The sequence below is a fragment of the Lissotriton vulgaris genome, chromosome 1_2, assembly GCF_964263255.1.
Source record: "Lissotriton vulgaris chromosome 1_2, aLisVul1.2, whole genome shotgun sequence".
Classification (NCBI taxonomy): domain Eukaryota; kingdom Metazoa; phylum Chordata; class Amphibia; order Caudata; family Salamandridae; genus Lissotriton; species Lissotriton vulgaris.
This window is the reverse complement of record NC_141686.1, coordinates 309,746,982-309,768,966: the sequence shown is the minus strand read 5'-3', so window position 1 is coordinate 309,768,966 and position 21,985 is coordinate 309,746,982. Positions and strand designations below refer to the sequence as shown.

At 46.2% G+C, this 21,985-nt stretch overlaps 1 protein-coding gene across 1 annotated transcript in view; it reads left to right on the top strand.

The window, feature by feature from the left end:
• The window catches only part of LOC147736581 (transcobalamin-1-like), a 216,571-nt gene that overhangs the window by 120,555 nt on the left and 74,031 nt on the right, over nucleotides 1-21,985 (top strand). The window contains exon 7 of the mRNA XM_086952645.1: nucleotides 14,235-14,424. Within this exon, the coding sequence (XP_086808771.1) occupies nucleotides 14,235-14,424 (190 nt within the window). The remainder of the gene's footprint in view (nucleotides 1-14,234; nucleotides 14,425-21,985) is intronic.

Here is a 21,985-nt window from a genome sequence, read left to right as displayed (position 1 = left end):
TTATGGTCTGATACTCATGTAAAGCGCTCTGATACCTCCGGGTCTAGCCAGCGCTATATAAAACCTTTAAAATTAAAATTAAAATAAAATAAATAAAGAATGCTCCAGTCTCTTAATGTCTTGGGATAGCAAACGTGTACGGTTGCGAGCAATATTGTGTTTTTTTTGCCACATATGTTATAATAAAATCCCTTGCTGAGGCTTTGAAGGCGTCCCAAATAATGGAGAATGATAGGGACTCAGTTTGATTGATGAGGAAATATTCGATACAAAAGGCCTTAAATGAAGAGGAAAACTCCGGATCAAGAAGGAGGGAGTTGTTAAATTGCCATCTTCTCGGGGCATTAGTTTTGTGCAAAATATCCAAATCAATTGAAATAGGAGCGTGATCTGATAGTAATATGGGTCCTATTTCAGCACTCATAAGCGATTGGGAAATGTTATGTGACACAATAAAATATTCAAACCGTGATTGAGAATGATGCACCGGGGAGTAAAAGGTATATTCTCTTGTGGTTGGGTTACATAACCTCCATGTATCAAGAAGTTTATGCTGCGTAATCGTATGGGTAAAAGATTTGTGTATTTTATTAGGGATAAATGAAGCTTTAGAGTTTCGATCTATAAAGGTATCAAAAACCTGGTTGCAGTCACCTGCCAGTATAAAATTGTCCTCCATGTGAAGGTTAATCTGCTTAGCAATTGAAGGCCAAAAAGAAGAATCGCCGCCAGTAGGGGCATAGACATTAAAAAAAGAGACTGGAACAGCCTTCAACATCAACTTAACATTAAGCCAGCGTCCTTCTGCATCTGATTCTTGCAAAATTAATTCAAAATGAAGAGATTTACGACATAACATCATAACTCCATTACGTTTACGATCACCACTGGAATAAAATATTTCTCCCACCCAACCTTTTTTTCATTTTGAAGATTTATTTTCTGTAAGATGAGTCTCCTGCAAGAAAACTATGTCTGCATTTAATTTAGATAAATGGGATAGGACTCTTTGCCTTTTGATGTGAGAGTTTAGCCCTCTAACATTCCATGATATTAATCTTAACGGCATAATGGGTAAGGGAGAACAAAAAGTGAAAGGAAAGAATAAACTGTGATAATCCAAAGTAATCAAACCATTAAAAGAGAGATAATGAATAAAAAGTACCATACATGTGCTAACCGTGGTTAGAAAGAGGAAGGAAAGGCGCTTAGAGAATAGTAAGAGAAGAAGAAATATTTGACAGGTAAGACCAGTGAAGTGAAAGAAAATAGTGCTCAAGCTGTGATTTGGAAGTAATAAAGGAATAGAAAGTTGCAAAGTGATGAAAGGGATTAGCAGTGAAAGCTGGAAAATAGCAACAACAATAATAAAGTTAAACAAAGAATTAAAAAAAGTGTGAGGAAAAATATTACAGAGAAAAAGAGTAACAATGACACCTAGGAAGAGCGAAAGAAGAGTAATTGAAAAAAGAGGAAAGAAAGGGTTAGGGGCAAAGGAGGAATAGAAATGTAGGGGAAGGATATACCTACATGGGAAAAGAAATATGTAGAGATGGAGGTGGGTGGAACCACATGGGATAGATGACACATCCAAGGTCGGCTGAACGGAGACTGAGAAGACATCATAGGACTAGGATGGGGAACCTGTGAAGACGAAGGGAATGATAACAAGTTAGGATATTAAACTAAAACGAACAAAGACAACAATAATAATAACCAGGAATCACAATTAACAATTATATAAAATCACAAACTGTGAGCAGAGCATAGTGAAGGTAATGCAAACTTAAGAGCTCAATTCTCAAACAATTGTAATGAGGAGAGTAAAAATTCAAACAGCATTTTAAGCAGAAATGGTATCTAAAAGTCAAACATGAAACGAAGCAGAAGGTCCAGAAGAATCCATGGTAGACGTTTTGCATGAGTTTATGAAACTTTGCAGGCGGTGTGGATCCTCATATGTGGTTGTCTTGTTATTGTATGTAACTTTGAATAAACAGGGGTGAAAAAGACCATATCTGGCTCCCAAGAAGTAAAGATCGGCTCTCATATTTGGAAATGCTTTGCGGCGATTGGCAGTGGCTTTAGCATAATCTTGAGCAAATAACAAAGACAAGCCTAACCATGTGATCTTTGGAGAAGATGTAACTGCTGCCAGTACCTTTAGTAAGTCTGTATATTCTAATAAATACATGATGACTCCTCTTGGCCTTCATGATGAAGATGCTTGAGATGGCAAACGACCAAGCCGGTGCACTTGTTGGATATTTAGCATTTTGCCTTCTGTCATGTGAAGAATCTTAGGAAGAAATGATTTGAAGAAAGTAAGAGAGTAAGATCCTTCAAGTCCCTCTGCCAATCCGTAAATACGCAGGTTGTTCCGTCTATTGCGGTTTTCCAAGTCCTCAACCAGTTGTTGGAGCATAGTAACTTGAAAACGAAGGTTAGATACTTAGGGCCATATGTATCAAGCTGTTTTTGAATCGCAAAGGCCGAAATTTGCAGAATTTCGCCCTTTGCGACTCGCAAACGGCCGTTTAGCATGTTTTGGAATGTATGAAACATTCCCAAAATAAGGAATCGCAAAGTTGTGCGATTCCTTATTTTTCCATAGCATTTAGGGAATCGCAATTTTGCGATTCCTTAAATACTATGTATGTAGCTTTTTTGGCTTGCGAATTGTGGTTAAGGATTCGCAAATTACCACCAACCTGTAGTTGATGGTAACTTGCGAATTCTTCCAAAAATGCACAATTTGGCATTTTTCAAGGTGGCATGTGATGCACACACATGCCCATAGGGCATGTATGTGCGCCATATGCACACACATGTTCTTTTCAGGGGTGCAGCAGGGTGTCTTTGAGACACCCCTGCACCCTTGCAATAATTCTCAAATTGCGATTAGCAAATTGCGAATTCGCAATTTGAGAATTATTTTGCATTCATTCCTATGGGCTTCCTGGCCCATTGGAATGCATTGGAAATCATTCCTTATTTGCTAATTCGCAAAATGCGAATTCGCAAATAAGGAATATTAAGGAATCGCTAAAAAAAAGCGATTTTTTTCATACATACCATTTTGCAATTCCTAAATAGCGATTCCTTAAAATTCGCTATTTAGGAAATGCAAAATAGTTCCTTGATACATATGGCCCTTGGACACAAGTTTCTTTGAAGGAAGTAACATTTTGCTCTACTGAAGAGACCCTTGCTTCAAGTTGGGACCAGTTGTCTGTTAAGACTTGCAGTTTAGTGTTAGTCTCTTCCATAAAGGGTCGGAGGGCCCTGATTTCCTCTAGCAATAACTCCATAGAAACTAGCGACGATGATTTAGGAGGTGAGGGATGGTCTTTTTTTCTGATGTTTAGTGTTGGATTTCCCAGAAGCAACTTGAGAGGATTCCATGGTTGTATATGAGCTTTGCGAAGACGATGTTAGAGAGTCTTCGAATTTGAAAAATTCAGAAAAAAACTTTCAATTTTTTTACAAAAATTTGTTTTGGTTTGACAAAGGAAATGGTGTCTTTAATCTGCCCATTAATCTGACATAGTACACTCCTTCTTAGTAAAAATGGAACAGCGTGCAACGTGAATCATGCAGGGGAAGGAGACTCAGACACTCGGGGGCGTGGCTATGCATGCAGCAAGGTCGGACGTCTCTGGGTAGAGCTCCGGCGTGAGCTACCCTTCCCCGGGATAATTATCCGAGATTACTGATCACAGCCGGTCAATAATTCGGCAACTGCAGCCCGGACCTCTCGGTCATCGCCCTGCCAAGTTTCGCGCTGCTGGGTGACATCTGGCCGCACCGGGCTTTCCTGCCTGACGACAGCCGCGCTCCTGAAAGCCGCATCGGCGGCAGGAACTACGCAAGCCTGGGGCCTGTGGCGACGGGCGGGGCTATGAGGAGAGGCCTGGTACGTGTGGCGGAGGCGGCGGGATTGGGTCGCGGTGCCCTGGCCCTGACGTGGTGCCCTCTAGCTGAAATCACACCCACACGAGTGACCGGTTCAAGACCTGGCTACTTCGCGGCTCGGAAACACGAGCGGAACACCTAAAGCACGACTCCAGTAAGCGGAGCCTGCCTGGAGACGTGGCCATCAGACCTCACGGTGTCACTGGCGGCGCTGTGCAGCGAAGCTGGGGAGCGAAGACACGGGGCTCCAGAACCGCAAGCAAGCTACTGGGGATTCATTGCCGGTGGTTGTATGTCTCATATGGCAGAGAGAAGCTGCGGGTGAAGCCGGAGATGGCAGAGGACCTAGGCCTTGAATTTAAGCATGGGCGGAAAATCCGTTTCGCTCGCGGATTTTGCGGATTTTCGGTAAATTCGCAATCCGCGAGATTTGCGAATCTCCCGCAAAATCCGCAAATCCGCGAGCAGCGGATTTTGCTCGCACTGCTCGCACTGTTCGCGTGAGTTCGCGGCTTCCCAGTACAACTTCGCGCCCCGCGAATAAGTGCAAAATTGCAGAAATACGATCTTAGCAAAACTGAAACTACTTACCACGTTCAAAAGTTCAGGCTCATCATTAGTAGCCATTTCCTGTAGTGCTTCCTGAGGGGCCCCTCCAGAGTTCAGTTGCCAGTTGCAACTATTATGTGACCCTGCTCTGATCCTCAGAATAGTTACACATATGCCACAAAGGTCCTGAATTACAGCTAAGGGAGACAAGCAGGAGCCAGGCTGGAGGTTCAAATCCATTAATCAGCCCCTAATTCATTATTGTCAGTTGGGGCAGGGCAGGTGTTGTAACTAATTTTGCAACAATGAAAGCACTTAGCAAGTTCAAAAGATCACTAATCAGGAAGCACTAAGGAAGCAGGTGCCAGCTAAAAAAATATTCTGTGACACATTAATCAGCCCCAAATTAATTCAGGTCACTTGAGGCAGGGAAGGTGTGCTTGCGTTGCCACAATAATGTACACTGACTGGACAACCAGAGGGTGCTGTGATGAAACAGAGGGTGGCATGGGTGGGCCAGAGGGTGGCATGAGTAGTCAGAGAGTGGCAGTGGTGACAGAGAGTGGCAGTGATGAAGAAGAGTGTCCCAAACAGGCTGGACACGTAGAAACAACAAGTTCGCGAAACTTGCGACCCGACAGGTAAGTTCGCAATTTGCGACATTGTACAAAACCCTCGCGAACTGGCAGAAACCCGCGCAAACACACAAAAAAAATCCGCAAATTCGCGAGAATTCGCGGATTTTGCGGATTGCGAGTTCGCAAATCCGCAAAATTCGCGAACGCGAGATTCGCAAAATTCGCCCATGCTTACTTGAAATACACTGGGCATGCCTCAATGAAGGTCTGTACCGCGCAGCGGCTGAACCTTGCCTAGGGAACGCGCCAGATTAAAGCGCCACGGACACTAACGGAGCGTACTTGCTGGCTGGCCCATCCCCACATGACACAGGGGAACGGAACACCGTGAGCGGATGCACAACGCGGTATCCGATAGCGCTGCGCTGCAGGAGGAATAGGAGCCAGGGGCCTGGAGGACCTACCGGGAGTATAGTGCTAGGACCCGTGGACTGGCCTGAAACGATCCAAAAGACAATCTCTGGCCGCAGAAGTTTCGCCCTCGCCCACCAGATAATACCCGGCTGCCCTTACTTGGAAACGGGACATCGCAACCACAAGCCAGGGTGCCGCCCATATCCCTGCCTACACCCTACACACAAGTGCCTCCCTGCCCACACTTTTTGGGACTGCGACTGGTATTGAGCGGGCTATCGGACACAGTGCTCACGAACACAACTCGTACGCCTTCAGCGCTGCTCATGTCTGGAGGAACCAGGGCGCGTACTGGCTCCGGAGGAGTGCAACTGCGGGGCAAGATGGACAAATTTACAAAACACACGGAGGCCGACCAAGTGACGACTAAACTTGGTACTGTGCTGGCGGCCATGGAGAGACTGGAAGAGTCGGTACAGTTAACACGCACGTCACTGGAAACGAAGATAGATGGAGTTGTCATTGATCTCACACATCTGCGAGCTGACCACAAGAAACTGGCTGAGCGAACCACAATCCTGGAGAGTGCCGTATCGGAACTTGAACCCCAGGTCACCCAGACGGATAAACAAATGAGGGATCTCCTCAACAGAGTCGAATTTCTAGAAGATCGGGCAGAGGATGCAGAAGGACAGGCGCGACGAAACAACGTGCGGATAGTGGGCGTGCCGGAACGATGGGAAGGGAAGGCTCCCACGACGCACATGGAAGACTGGTTACGAACTTTACTACCTGAGGGAACGTTGTCGCCCCATTTCGTGGTTGAACGGGCACACCGAGTACCAACGAGGCCTCTCCCGACGGGCTCTAATCCTCAGCCGCTCCTCCTCCGCATCCTGAATTATCGAGACCGGGACTCCATCTTAAGAGAAACACGCAAGCTTCAAGACATCCAGGTAGACAATACCAAAATCATGTTTTTTCCTGACTATACGGTCCAGGTACAGCGCCAAAAACACTCCTTCCTGGCAGCGATTACGCCACCTTAATCTCAAGTATTCCCTCTTGTTCCCCGCTAAGCTCCGTGTGGTGGCGCATGACAAAACGCACTTTTTTACAAGCTCAGAGGAGGTGGAGGCATGGTTGGACAGTGGGACGGATACGGCTCCCCGACGACTCACAGAGCCATCTAACATGAGACGGAACTGAGGTCCATGAAGGAGGCACAGGAATAGATCGTCACCGGTCTCGAACGACCGGACACGGGTGGGCGCTGGACCACCTGAGGATTTAATGCACCAGGACCAACAAGATGCCCTACGTGTAGTTGCGGAAATCAGCCAGTCGCCGACCTCACAATCGATCCCAACTACTAGCCCCCGGGCCCTGCCCAGTGACGACGAGGCAATCTATGGGCTACCGGATTCTCAGTTTTCCTCAGAACTACCGGATGTCACACCGCAAACGGCAGACCTGTTCAATTGAGGGACTATGACGAACCTCTCTACCCTTTCCCCTTTGTGCCTGCTCTGGGCGCCTGACGGGCGGGCTGGGGCGCTTGGCCACGTTTGATTCCAGCTGGTCGTTGGTGCGGGATCAACATAACGGGAGGCCGCCCTGGGGACACTTGGCTACCCATCGGGAGACACAGTGAGTATCGATTCTAGATGTATGACTCCTGGCAGGAGGTCAGGCAGACGAGGACAGGTGGCTGCCCCGGCCGGCAGGGCCCAATCCACCATCACCCTGGCCAGATAGGACTACCGGGACTGTATTGCCTATGCTAGCGGCTGCCGAACTGGGGTGAAGTACATGAAAGCCGTTATATTGTAATTATTGCTGTATGCTATATTGCTGTGCTCGATTTTTGCTCCCTGGGAGGGAGGATGTTCAATATCATTCACCCATTTGTCATGATAATCCAACCTTGCTTGGCAAGCAGCAACCCCCCTAGAATTGAATGTTAACTATCTCGATAGAGTGTTTGGACGTCTGCACGTTTTGCAGCCAACCTTTTGGTATTATTCCCCATGATTATTATCTAGGTTTATTTGAGTTGTCTGGATGTTTGCTTTTTTATTGTATCCTTATCTTTGCATTGCAGGTAATCATAACAGTGTCTTTGGTGAACAAATGTGGGAGCCTCTGGGTGGCAATGCTCTTGCGGATGGTATGGCGAGGGCAGGGAAGGGGCTTACCTGAACTGGCATAATCGCGACAATCAAACTCTGTACATGGAATGTACGTGGCATGCACACACCCTCACGTAGATATCAGATTTATTCTAATTTAAAAAGACACTGAGTTCAAATTGCGCTCCTGCAAGAGACCCACTTGAATGAAACAGAGGCATACACGTTACGCCGTAGATGGTGTGGGCAGCTCTACGCCACGGGTTACTCCTCCTATGCCTGCGGCGCACTGATATGGGTGAGGCCAGGGACTCCCTTTGAAGTGGAACACTCCTACATTGGCAAGGAAGGCAGATTTGTAGTAGTGGGGGGACGGCTAGACGGGCGCCCTGTAGTACTGGCATTGATATACGCCCCTAACACAGAGCAACAGGGTTTTTTTGCACAACTCTCTACTGTCCTATCCCCTTGGCATCGGTCCCCCTGGATATTGGGCGGTGATTATAATTGCATCCTGGACGCCACATTTGATCGCTCCTTTCCACCTCTGCTAGGTGCACCTATACTGGGAGCCATGAAAGCCCTTAAATCCTGGGCCACGCAATGGGATCTGCGTGACGCGTGGCGCTGTCGCAATCCCGATGTCAGGATATATTCGTTCTATTCGGGCGCCCATGATCTACACGTGCGCTTGGACAGATACATGTTGTCCAGCGACTTACTCCCGCACGTAACTGACGCCTATTACATGGGCCGTACACATTCAGATCATAACCCACATGTACTGGAACTTGCATGGACACGAACACGTCCCCCTGTCCCCACCTGGAGATTACAACCAGATTTGCTTCTTGACGCCCCATTTCGTGACTCTTTATTTTCACAAATAGTACACTATTTTGAAGACAACACAGGCACTGCATCCGCCCCCCAAATAGAATGGGATGCTTTCAAGGTCGTAATCAGGGGCCACCGCTTAGGCACGCAGGTTAACCTATGGAGACAACTAGAGAAAGACCTGACGCGGATCGAGGATGGCCTCATGCAGAAAGATCAAGTGGCAAATGAGAGTGGGGAGGAGAGCGCGTTAGAGGCTCGGGCGGAACGTGAGCGGTTGCTAGACAGGTTGCGCTACCTTAACTATGCAGCCCACTCGGCACGCACTCACAGCATGGGAAATAAACCTGGCAAACTATTGACCTGGCTGATTAGCCGAGAAGACCAAACGAAGCCGGTAACGGCGATACAAAAGAGCCAGGGTGGCATGCTATACACACAAGGCGAGATACACAAGGCTTTCACCACCCACTACAATGCGCTGTATCGCTCCCGCCTGCAAACTCCCCTTCATGACATTGCTGAATATCTCACAAATATACCCCTACCATCCGTGGGGGATGCCCAATGCGGAGACCTGGAAGCACCTCTAACACCCGAGGAGCTCCGCATGGTCATAACTGCGCTCTCCAATGGCAAGTCCCCGGGACCAGATGGATTGCCAGCGGAGTTTTATAAGGCTTACTCGGATCTGCTGATCCCGGAGTTGATACGGATGTATGACTTTGCGATAGAGGAGTCCTCCCTTCCGCCCACGCTCAATGAGGCCACCCTTATCTCCCTCCTGAAACCAGGCAGAGATGGCAAGCAATTGGGTTCGTACCGACCACTCGCTCTCTTAAACACTGACTATAAAATATTGGCGTCTACTTTGGCGCAGAGACTGGCCCCCTTCACACCCACCCTGGTACACGTTGACCAGAACGGTTTTGTGCCCACACAGAGCACCTCACACAACATCCGCCGATTATTTAGAATACAAGAATATGCAGTGCAACAATGGCCAAGGTCGGGGTGCTTAGTGCTTGATTTAGAAAAAGCTTTTGACTCAGTGGAATGGCCTTACCTTAGGGCGGTATTACAGAAGTATGAGCTTGGAGATGCCTTTATAGATATGGTCAACTTGTTGTACCAGACACCCACAGTGCGGGTCCGCACCGGTGGACTGCTGTCTGACTCCATCAGGGTCCGGAGAGGCACAAGGCAGGGTTGTTCCCTGTCACCGTTGCTCTTCTCACTGGCAATGGAGCCACTGGCAGAACTATTAATGGAGCAGAGTGCAGATTGGGGTATCCCCTTGGTGGACGGAATCCATGCGGTCTCCTTATATGCATGCCTGGATACATGAGATACAGGGACTGCCCCACTTGCAGATAGAGAAAATGGTAATGGCCTCTTCACTACTCCCGGCACTGATATTTCAGGCCCCTACACGTAGGGCCGAAGTGCTAGATTCCGTAAATGCTACTATGAACGCTTGGCACTTTCTGCTTAAGCAACAGGCGGGAGTCATATTGTATTCCCCTATAACTCCACTAGAATGGTGCAGCTGGTTGCCGATATGTAGGGAACAGGAAGTGGCAAGGCCTTTAAGGTCTGTTAACATAAATGATATAGGGAACCTGTTTGCTGGTGGAAAGGTGCGTATGTGGTCAGAGATAGAGGCACAAGGACATACCGGCACACCTCTGGTGAGATTTCACCATCATAGGATGAGACACGCACTGAGGGAGATGTTGGGCGACGAAATGCTAGAGCCGCCGTAGGTATCCGCCCTTTCATATGTGCTACGCACTGACTCTCCCGCTAAGATAGTCTCTAATGTGTATAACATCACAATGGAATATTGGAAAAACTTTTATATCAAAGCCAGGCTGGAGTGGCAGAGCGACCTGGGGGAGAATCTAGTTGACACTATATGGAGGTACTGCTTTGAGAACACTAAGCGGATCTCACTAAATGGGTGACATAGATTAATCCAGTTTAAATTCCTCAACAGGGTTTATTATACTCCAGAGTGGTTGCACCGATATGGCTTGAGAGACACAGCAGGCTGTGAAAGATGTGGAATGTTCTCAGCAGGGTTTATGCACCTGGCCTGGCTATGCCCGGGGATAGCTGTATATTGGGAACAAATATTTAGGAAACTAGGTGAAATAATTGCAATAGTGCTGTCCCCAGATCCACTGCTGGCATTGCTGGGCTACTCGAAGCGACTGCCCAAAGAAGTTAGACGGTTAGTGGATATGGGGAAGCTGCTGGCAAAACGCTGGGTTGCGATGAACTGGTCTAGAGGCCCGGTTTCCACTATGGCTATTTGGGAGAAATATATGATGTACTGTAACACACAAACAGAGCTATATAGTGAACTGCTCCCTCCCCAGAGTTGTCCTAAGAACTTTTAGAGTTTATATCACAGTTATGAGATAGCAGGAGAGGCGACAGAGCCAACCCCAGAACAACAGCCTTGAAGTCATTGCGTGAAAACAAAACAGGGCAAAGAAGAGGGCTAGATACGTTGCTAAACCTACGGAATTATTAGAGGGAGAAAATAGCGCATGTAATCTGTTACAGCCCTACTCATATCAAAGGAGCTACCTTGGGGCTTGTCATTGGTAAGCCCAACTCTATCCTCCTGGAGTCGATCCTCTCATGTGATTGGACAGACCACTAGTGCATCACCTCCTCATCCTTGAATCGTTAAGAGCAAGCAGAGCCCAACCTAAGAACCCAAAACAGTTGAAAAGATGCCTACGGAACATCAACTCGCAAGACCTGATGATGCTCTGCGATAAAATCCTGCCCCCCATGAACATGTTGGATGTCCATGACCTTACTGCCCACTATAACCACTCAATGCTTACTGTACTTGATTCTGTGGCACCACTTCAGCTTAAAAGAATGTCCTCTAAACTCTCCAAACCGTGGTTCAATGACAGTCTTAATTCCGAAAGAAGAAATGTAAGATTTGCAGAAAGGAAGTGGCGATCGTATCCCTCCCTTGAACATCTCTGTCACTTGAGTTCCCTGTGAATCATATACAATAAATGCATCAGAGGCTCAAAGGCCACTTTTTTCAGAACTCAACTAGATCAAGCAAGAAACCGTCCAAAAAAACAGTTCGAACTCATCAAGTCCCAAGCTAACAGTCATCCTAACCTCTTGTCACGGTGTCAAGGGACATTGCCAAACTGTGAAGAATTTGCTGATTTCTTCACTGACAAGACTATTAAGATTGAGACTGAATTACTGTCGGCCCATGATCACCTCTCGAGCAGTCCACTGAACACCCTCCGCCCCTCAGGTTTGGATATCACTGACCCTTCACAGCCCTACCTCCCAAAAAACAATGCATCCTGGAGTCTGTTCCAAACCGTGGATGTATGCACCATACGCAAAATGTTGTCGACTTTGAAACCTTCCAATCACTACAATGACCCTCTGCCATCGAACCTTTTCCAGGAACTGAGATCTTCCTTACTAACACTCTGGATGACGATCGTCAATGCATCACTTCAGCAAAGTGCTTTTCCGGATTGCCTTAAATCAGGTCAAGTTACCCTGATTTTAAAGAAATCAACTGCTGATCCAACTGACCTTCTTAACTTTCACCCAATCACTAACATCTCCGCCTTGGCAAAGTAAATGTAAATGTAAATGTACAGGAATTTATATAACGCAAATCACCAAGCAGTTTCTAAGCGCTTGCTTAGGGAACCCGTCCTGGTATTCCCCTGTGAGATAACCCCAGCAGGGTATCCGCAAGGTGAAAGCCAGGCATCCCACCGCTCGCCCAACTTTGTAATCACATTGACCATTTCCAACTCCTAGACCAATGCCAATCTGGTTCTCGGGGAGAACCTAAATACTAAATTTAGGGACGATTCAGGGGAAGTCACGTAGTAGCCAATGGGCTGCCTACGTGTAGGGTGGCTACAACCACTTCATGCTCACCCCACAAGGTGAGTGGGCATACCCTGAATCCTAATAGGCTCCTATGCCCATTATCAAGATGGCGGAGAGTGAAAAGTGGGGTCTACCTCACCTGCCCCACCTGAGGGGTCCAGGGTAAAGGTAGACCCATCTCATATATCTTTTTTTTTTACAAAAAATGTATTTACCAATCTCAACTTTACCGTAGTCCTCCCATCAAAAGCAGAGCAGGACTGGTGGGATGCCATCTGCTTCTAACATCAGAGAGCTGTGGGTCCGGGTTCAAAGGCGGCATGTCCTTTAAAAATTCCCGCTTTGGCCAAGGCAGATCCTGCAGGGGGGAAGGTGTGCCCCTTCTGCCCGGGACAGGCATTGTCCCTCGATCAGGAGAGCTCCGGCTCTCTTCCCAGAGGTCCAGAAACACGTCTGGTGGTGGCAGGCTGGCTAAAACCAGACAGGGACAACACCGGTGTTGGATAGGTTTCAGGGGACCCTCTAGCAGGGTCTCCTGCATGAACTTGTAAATAAATACAATACTGGTATCAGCAAAGATTATTGAGACCAGATGTTTGGTAGCAAACATCATAGAAATCAGTGAAGCCATCATGGAGGGTGGAAACTCGTGCTGACAAGTATCCAGCCCATGTGCTCTTTATGGCGTCCCTGTTCCTCTCGACACCCAGAATGGACTTGACTATACCGTATGCGGGGTTATGGTGGCATGGCAAACAGGGCTGTGTGCCATGTTGATTCTTGGGTTAGCCCTCCCATAGACACGAAGCCTGCAATTGCAGCACCAACTGGTCTGGGTGAGGGGTCCCTGAGGGACCTTCTTAAGTCCGCAGGCCCTCGGTACTAGGGTACCATTTTACTGAGGCTTACAGGGGACACAGAAGTTGTGCCAACTGTGGTACAGTTTTAGGGAAAGAGATATGGCCCTGGGAACCTGGTTAGCAGGGATCCAGTGTACATACAGTTCAAGATAACATCAGAAATCAGGCAAAAAGTGGGGTGCTAACCAATGTCAAAACAGGCCCTTTCCTACAAAGACAAATCAATACACCAAGAGGTGCCGATTTCCATACATTATAGTTTGTGCACTGTATATTTGTATCAGTAAAACTGTATGTCTGCAAATGTAATGGTCAGTTCAATTGAAAATGTGTTGTCTGTAATGGCAGTGTGCTACCACCATGCATGCTCCACTCTACAACATTCCACTATACAACACTCTACTCCACTGTATGACGCTGCACTCTACTCCACTTTACGCCACTCCACTCTCAACACTCTATGCACCTCTACTGTACACCATGCCACTTCACTTAATGCCAGTTCACTCTACGCCACTCTACTCCACACAACTCTAATCTATGTGACTCCACTCTTTGCCCCTGCACTCTACGCTGCTCCTTTCTATGCCACTCCACTCTATTACAATGTATGCCACTCCATTCTACGGCACGCTACTCTACTCCACTCTACCATATCTACTCCACTCAACGCTATGATTCTCTTCTCCACTCTGCTCTACTCTGCTTCACTCTACTCAGCTCCACTCTACTCAGCTCCACACTATGACACTCCAATCTATGACACTCCCCTCCATAGAGGTTGATAATGCACTTACCTGGGGAGGGACATACGTGCTGGCAATGGCACTATACTCAGTGGAAGCTGTTGGCCACAGCTGGGCACGGCTCCTAATTTTGTGGGAGGGGAAACCTTAAAATCTTCCATAACGGTTCTTTAGTTACTTATGCTTCTCAAGTAATGACCAACACTAATCTTAGGGGACGCCCTAACACCTCTTGGGCCATGCCCCCAAATAAATAGGCATCTGATGATTGTTTTTTTCTCTCCATTACCTTCACAGACAACCTGCCAATCATTCCCACTCCGGCCCCTCCACCAGTTCCCATCCTCGGTGACATCACCGTCAACTACAGGATCATTGATAGCTTGACCATGGCCTTCGACATTTCCATCAGCGTCACCGTGCCCGAAGGGAGTACGCTGCTCGATGTCATGAATAAAGCACAGGAAATTGACCCAGGAAGTTTCAGGTAAGTGAGGAGGTTTGTTCTTCACAGAGAGACTTGTGTCATAGATTGTGAAGGAGGCAGTGGTTGAACAGAGGGTTCTGTAAAAGTGAAATTTGGATAGAACTGCTCACATTAAAGGTATTTATACTCAGGAGGTTCTCTCGAGGTGGCAGTGATGGGAGATTAGCTGTAAAGATGGTTGAACTGCAGAGAGTTCTATGACAGAGACTGTGACAGCTTGGCCACCAGAAACCTCATCCCACTGGTGGATCCTCGACATAACCGCTGACCTGACAGTATCAGAAGGTCCCGCCATATTGAGTTCAGGCTTTGTAGCACTGGTTGTTCATGTTAGCCACCATCATGTCAGGCACAGCAGTACAAAACAGGAGAAAAAAGCAGTGGCTTCCACACGCTGAACGAACACTCCCAGCATGTCAGGAACTTTGCTATTTTACTATAACCAACCCCAAACCTGAGGATGTATTACTGTAAAACAAACAAATATGTCAAATGGGCCACTATAAAATGGGGGATAGGCCAGCATTACATTTTCACAGGAAGTTCTTTCAGTGTGTTGGCTGAACCCTTTGGGTGAAAATTCAACGCTGACATCGGGGGAGCCTGTAACCTTGCCCAGTGGGCCATTAGGCCTCTGGTGGAGGCAGGGCCTACCTTTAATTTGGCACCCCCCCTGCGAAGGTGTAAAGGAGACACCACAGTTCCAATTAGTTCGCACTCACATCGACCTTTAGAAGTGACTCCCGGTGCAGTCAGACTGCACACAGGGCAGGCCAGATGTAGTCACAATTGCAGCAGGTCACGGGTATTTCTCGGCTTTCTCATATTTCCAGCAGGATCACCCGTTTCTGTGCCAATCCCTGGTTTGAGGAGACAGCTCGCTGATTCCTAGAAGAGGCCTGTGAACCTCTGGCAATGGCAGATTTGATGCTGCTGTTCTGCTGATTTCTGCAGATGGTTCACTAAACTTACTTGCTGATTTCAGTTTCGGATGTAAATGTAAATGTAAATGTATGTGTCTTGTAAAGCGCACTGCTGCCCTGAGGCGTCGTGGCGCTGTAGACCGCTGGGGAACCTGTCCTGGCTATCCCTGTGAGATGGTCCCTACTGGGTATCTCCAAGGTGAAACCAGGCATCCCCGGCGAATGTGGGGGGCCGTTGTAGAGATGAGGCAAGCTAACGCCCAGAGTTGCCGAGTGTGATCCCTGGTTAGAGTAGGCACCGAGGCGAGAAATATCGAGTCCTCTGACCCTGGTCCACGACCCTGCCGCGTCGGGAATTGAACCCTGGTCTTGGGCCGTTCTCTGCTTCCGGGTCTGCCGCCTCTAACCAGTGAGCCACACCACTCCACTGACAGGCAGAATGCCAACATTCTAAGTTGAGATGTCACTGTTTCACGGACATGCTCCTTGAATTCCTCTAACACAGTGGTTCTTAGCCTTTTGATCTCTGTGGACCCCACTGAATCACAAGTGGAAGCTGGGAACCCATGCCTAAATCATTTCTAGGATGTGAAATATAGTATGTATTTAGCTTGAGCCCTTCACCTTTCTTTCCCTTTACCTTCTCCCCCCCCTGCTCTCATCCCCTTGGTATCTCCCTCCCTAGAATCTTGGCAGTGAAGCTCAACTTAGAATGTTGGCACTCTGCCTGTCAGTTGGTGCTAGAGAACCAGATAATAAAGCTTGTTACTTACCTTCTGGAGTCTTCATCTTTTCAACATTTTGGCGACGATCCACACTTCTTCCATACTGCGCTGGGGGCAGTTTCTGGTTCTCTCCCCTTTAACTACCTTCTTCACCTACTACTTCTACGGAGTGCTGCTTTGCTAATTTTTCAAGTCACAAGCAAGTCTTTGCCTATTCTTTCTTCTGAAATTGCGGTGAGTGCTGTGCTGATGATTATTGACTTTGACTCGTGCTCCGTTTCATTTCTGGAGGAGCTTTTTAACCCTTTGCGGATTGGCACTGCTCCTGTAGATGAGGAGTATTGGCTTTTGACTCTTTGTCCTCACTCTCCAATGAGGTTTATTTCTTCATGAACGGAGTGTCCAACTCTGTTGTGTGTGGGATCCTCAGCATGTTAGGCGCGTCACAAGCGTCTATCTGAAATTCAACTTGTCAGCGCCACGCAATGAATGCTGGTTGCTGGAGATTGTTTGGTGTATTGAGGCGTTTCCTGTGGAATTTCAATCACCGCTTTCTGCGGAGTGATTTTTGCACGCTTCACTCCTTTCTGGCTGTGTGTCATTGTGGCTGAGTGCAGGAGCACCTTTACGAAAAGATTGCACGGTTTTGTGTGCCCTCACGTCTCCATACAGCTGATTCCTGGTGTTTGGATGACAGTTTTTATCAGCTGAGGAGAATTGCGGTGTGTCTTCGACCTTTTCCCAGCAGGTGGCAGCATTCTCCACGGCAGCTCCTTTCTCTGCCTTCAAGATTACTGCAGGACTGGGAGAGCGGCGTTCGGGTGTCAGTTCCCCAGATGTCAGTTTCCTCGTCAGCAGACCCTAACCTATGTTTGTTTCCGCGTTTCTCAGCTGTTGATGAGTAACGCTGCACGTTGGTCCCTCCCTCAGAGCCTTGGGAGAGGTTGGAAGCACTGCTCTGCCCTAATTACCTCAGCTATTGCTGGGTAACGATTCATTCCATCTCCTTTCTCTGCTCAGGGCCTGGGGAGGGGCTCAAGGCACCACTTTGAGAAATTCTACTCAGCGGTGCTGAAGCACGCAGCTCGCCGTGTCGGGCTCTCCCTTTTGAGGCTTGACAGTCGTTCAATTTCTTCAACGGAGAGTCTGCCTTCTTTCACTGCCAGGCCCGGACTGGCCGTTGCGGGCACCGGGCAATCCCCCGGTCGGCCGCATGCGTGGGGGCCGGTTTTGGGCCCCAGGGGGCCGTTTTTGTTACAGGGCCGTTTTTTGCAGCATTTTTTTTGCAAAAACGGCCCTGTAACAAAAACGGCTGAAAACCGGCCCTGGCAATGAGTGCGGTCGCACCCCCAACCCCCAACCCCCCCCCCCCCGCCCGGGGGAGGGGGGGCCGGCCGAGCACTTTGCCAGGGCCGGTTTCGGTTCCCAGTCCGGCCCTGTTCACTGCCTACCAACCTTTGTCAACACTGACAGGCACAGCTTTCTATTGTACAACAAGAGTTCCATATTATCTTTTCATGCATGGCGTCAACATTCCTCTATTTGAGAATACTAATTCACTTCAGCCTGCCATCTTTATTCACCGCTCACAGGCAAAGCCTGCTAATTGTACAATCATTTTGTCTGATACTTCATCAAGTGCCTTCCTTCGCTGACTTTGCCACTGGATTCAAGCAAGCCGGGCTGAAGACGGCTGGAATGCCAGAAACCGGTCCTCGGAAGCTTGTTTCTGGTCCACGGAAGACATGGCTTGGCAGTTCGGGCTGGACTGTTCCCATGAGGCACAGGGTCAGACTGATTTGCATATAGCCATGTCTGAACTGGGGTGGCAGAGTGGGCTAAAGAACGGTGATGGATTAAACCCAGATCTTTTGACTGGGTGCGAGTGTTTGATTGATTCAGATGCTCCGTCCATCACCACCCCCTTTTGTACCGCATTCTTTCGCTGATAGGCAAAGCTTATCTATACATATTCACCCTTAATTTTGTTCATTGACCTCCTTTGTAATATTCCTAGTTGTAATAAAGTTTAAGAAAGTTTTTCAGTTTTGTATTTCCTTTATCCTTTTTTTCACCGCTGTTTCATTTTTCCTTGGTATCATCACTGTCATTTTGTCTCTTTTTATACTCATTCCTCATACTTACCTTATATTCTCTTATTTCTCTTACCCTTTTTCTCTTTTTTTACATCTCCTTCTGCTTTTTCTTATCATGGCTTCTTTTGCAATGTTTCAACCTCCTTCTTTCCTTAATGACGAGGGTGAGCCACTTATTCCTTGGAAGAAATGGGTGAACCTTTTTGAGTCATATTTAATGGCTATAGGAGGTGCTAGATTCTCTAATGTATGTAAGCAACATATTATTTTGCATAATTTAGGCAAACATGCAAGTGAATTTTATGATGATTTACCTGAACTTGCTGAGGAAAATCAAAGTTCTAATGAAGATGCTATGGGTGATACTCAACAAGATGTTTATGACAACACCCTTAAGAAATTGTAAATGCAATTTGGGGAAAAACTGAATGTAGTTCTTGAACGGCACAAGTTTTTTCCCAGAACTCAACGGAAAAATGAAAAAGTTGTTAATTACATAGCAGTTTTAAGAGGTTTAGCTGCCACATGTGATTTTGGCACCTTAACGGGATCCCTAATTAGAGACCAGTTAGTGTGTTGTACCTGTGATAAAAAGATACAGGAGAAATTATTGGCTGATGCACCCAATCTCAAACAAGCCATAGACCTTGCAAAAAGTATTGAACATACTGCTTTCTGTATGAGTGAAATGAGAGAGAATCTTGATGTAAAACAAGTAGTTAAAAAGAATGTGTATAGAGTTTCTGGAAAGGATGACAAAAGCAAACTGGTCATTGTAGAAAGTTATAATCAGAAAGTGGAATCTGCTAAATTGAAATGTTATAGGTGTGGCAATGCTAACCATTTAGCTAATAACACCCGATGCCCTGCCAGAGGTGTGATTTGTAGGAAATGAAAAGAGGGCATTTTTCCAAAGTTTGCAAAGACATAAAAGGCAAATTGACACATTTAATCAATTGTGAGGAAAATCCCAATGAGGATATAATTTTTCATATTGGCGATAATTTGGGTGTTTACAACAACAATTATTTCTACATGTGATATATTGTTGGATGAGGTTTATTTTACAGTTTCTGCTGATTCTTGCTCTCCATTTACTTTGATTAACGAAAAGTAGGACAAGGATTAAAATTTTTTACCACCTAACGTAAACCCTGGTGGCTATAACAATGATCCAATACCATTAGTTGGAATGCTAGTCATGCAAATAGGTTTCAAAAAAAGGTCTACTGTTGGGAACATGTACATAACAAAAAGTGGTTCCGAGTTGCTAGGGTGGAAACACCAAAAAGATCTAGGGATCAAATTGGATCCCAATGCCCCTGAACCAGTCTATCTTGTTAATGAGTCCATAACAGAATATGACATTTGTGAAAAGTTTCCTGAAGTTTTCTCAAACAAGTTGGGGTTACTTAAAGGCTACCTCCAAAAGATTAAACTCAAAAGTCATACCAAACCTGTTGTTCATAAGGCTAGATCTGTCCCATTACTTGTACTTGACCATTTGAAAGAAGAGTTGGATAAATTGGAAGTTAATGGAATTATTGAAAGAATTGAGAGTTCAGAATGGCTTGCCCCCATTGTTATAGAGTCCAAAGGAGAGGGAAGAGCATCAGGTTGTGTGTTGACTTAAGAGACCTGAACACTAACATTTGGGTTGATAGACATCCCCTACCTAACATCAATGAGATGCTTAGCGTAATCCAAGGTGCCAAGTACTTTAGTGTTTTGGATCTTTTGTTGGCATACCATCAGGTATCTCTTCACCTTGACTCATAGGTTCTCACATCTTTCATTACTCCATTTGGAGCATATCAGTATTGCAAGATGCTCTTTGGATTAGCATGCGCTACAGCTGTATTCCAGCGTATCATGCAGCACATTTTACTGGGCGTTAATAAAGTCCTGTGCTTCCAGGACGATATCCTTATGTAAGGGGAATCGAAGGAAGAACACAACAATGCTCTTGGGGAGGTTCATAAAAAACTGAGCAGAGCAGGATTTACCACACATTAATAAATGCAAAATTGGTGTACAATCTGTGGTTTACCTTGGCCATACTATTACAAGTGAAGGAATAAGTCCCAAACCTAGTCTTGTTGATGCAGATTTGCCCCTGCACCATCCAACAAAGAGGAACTTAAGTCGTTCTTAGGTTTAATTGAATACATGTCCAAATTTGTGAAAAATTTTGCTGAGTGTGTAGATTCTCTAAGATCCTTGTTAAAGAAAGGTACCACATTTAAATAGAGTGTTGATTGCCAAAAAAAAGAATTCACACATATCAAACAAGCCATCTCTGATTCAAGCACTGATACAAGCATGAAAGTATTAGGAGCATCCCTCACTCAAAGTGTGGATGGTGAAAAGAAGGTTATAGCCTTTGCCTTCAGAACTCTCAGTGTCCCTGAGCCCAACTACTCTACCATAGAGAAGGAGGATCTTGCCTGTTTTGGGGCAGTTATCATTTACATTTTTTTCTGTGGGGCATTCCATTCTCTAAAAGAACTGATCACAAACTCTTGATACCTCTGTTCTCCACATAGTCTATCGAGAAGGCCACACCCGCATCTCCAAATGGGTGTTGGGGTTACAAGGGTTCAATTACAATATGATTTTTGGACCAGTTGAAAAGAATCTGGTTTGAGACTGTCTATCCAGACTTCATATAGAAGTTGAGGGTATCCATACTGAACTCTCGGACTGTGCTATTCTTGCCATTGACATTCCTGCAATTAGTTAAGATGAATGGACGAAATGTAGCTGAGATGATGACACGTTTGCCCCTCTCAAAGAATTCATCTGTAAAGGGTGGCCTAAAGATATCAAAGACGTTCCAGAAAACCTAAAGCCTTTTTGGATTGTAAAAGATGAACTATCCATAATTGGTGAAACATACATAGATGCAATAGAATTTTACCACCTAAGGGCATGTATGAATGTGTCATTCAAATTGCTCACAAAGGTCACCCTGGCAGAAGTTTAACCAAAAGCAAGATTAGGAAAGACTAATGGTTTCCCAACATGGGCTCTTTGTCAGAAAAAATGATAAAGGATTGCTTTGCATGTGGGTCAAGTGATGAAACCAAAATGATTAGCAAAGCTCCCCTCCTTCCTATTCCTGTTCCCTCAAAACCGTGGGACACGTTAGGACTTGATATTATAGGTCCTCTCAATACACTTATTCCACAGCAGAGATTCATGTATGTTCTTATTGACTATCATTTACATTGGATTTGCACTAAATGTGTCACTTCTGTCACCTCTGCCACTCTTATTGAATTCCTTAAGGACACGTTTTTCATTAAAGGGATTACTAACACCATTGTCACTGACAATGATGTTCAATTCACTTCTGAGGATATGAAACGTTTTATGAACACCTTGTCTATCACTCATATAAAATCTCCCCTCTACTGTCCCAAGGGCAATGGATTAGTTGAACCAATAGAATGATAAAAGACACCATCTAATTGGCTTGTATCTCCAAAGAACCAGTAGGAGAAGCCATAAAGAAGATGTTATGGTCCTACCATTCTACCCCCAATAGAGCTTCTGTAATCTCTCCTTTTACTTCTCTCAAAGGGAGGAATCCAGGTTCCAAGTTAACTCCTCACTGGCTTAATGGGGGATGTCCAGTTTGGGTTGACAGATCAGCTGTTTTGGACAAAGTTGCTGACCACCAATCTGAGTACAAATCCAAATAGGATCAAAAATGAGGAACAAGTAACAGAAATTGGCACACTGGTCAATGGGTGGTAATCAAAAGACCTGATGTGGCTCGTTCTAAGACCTTGTCTTTCTCCAAATCTTTGAG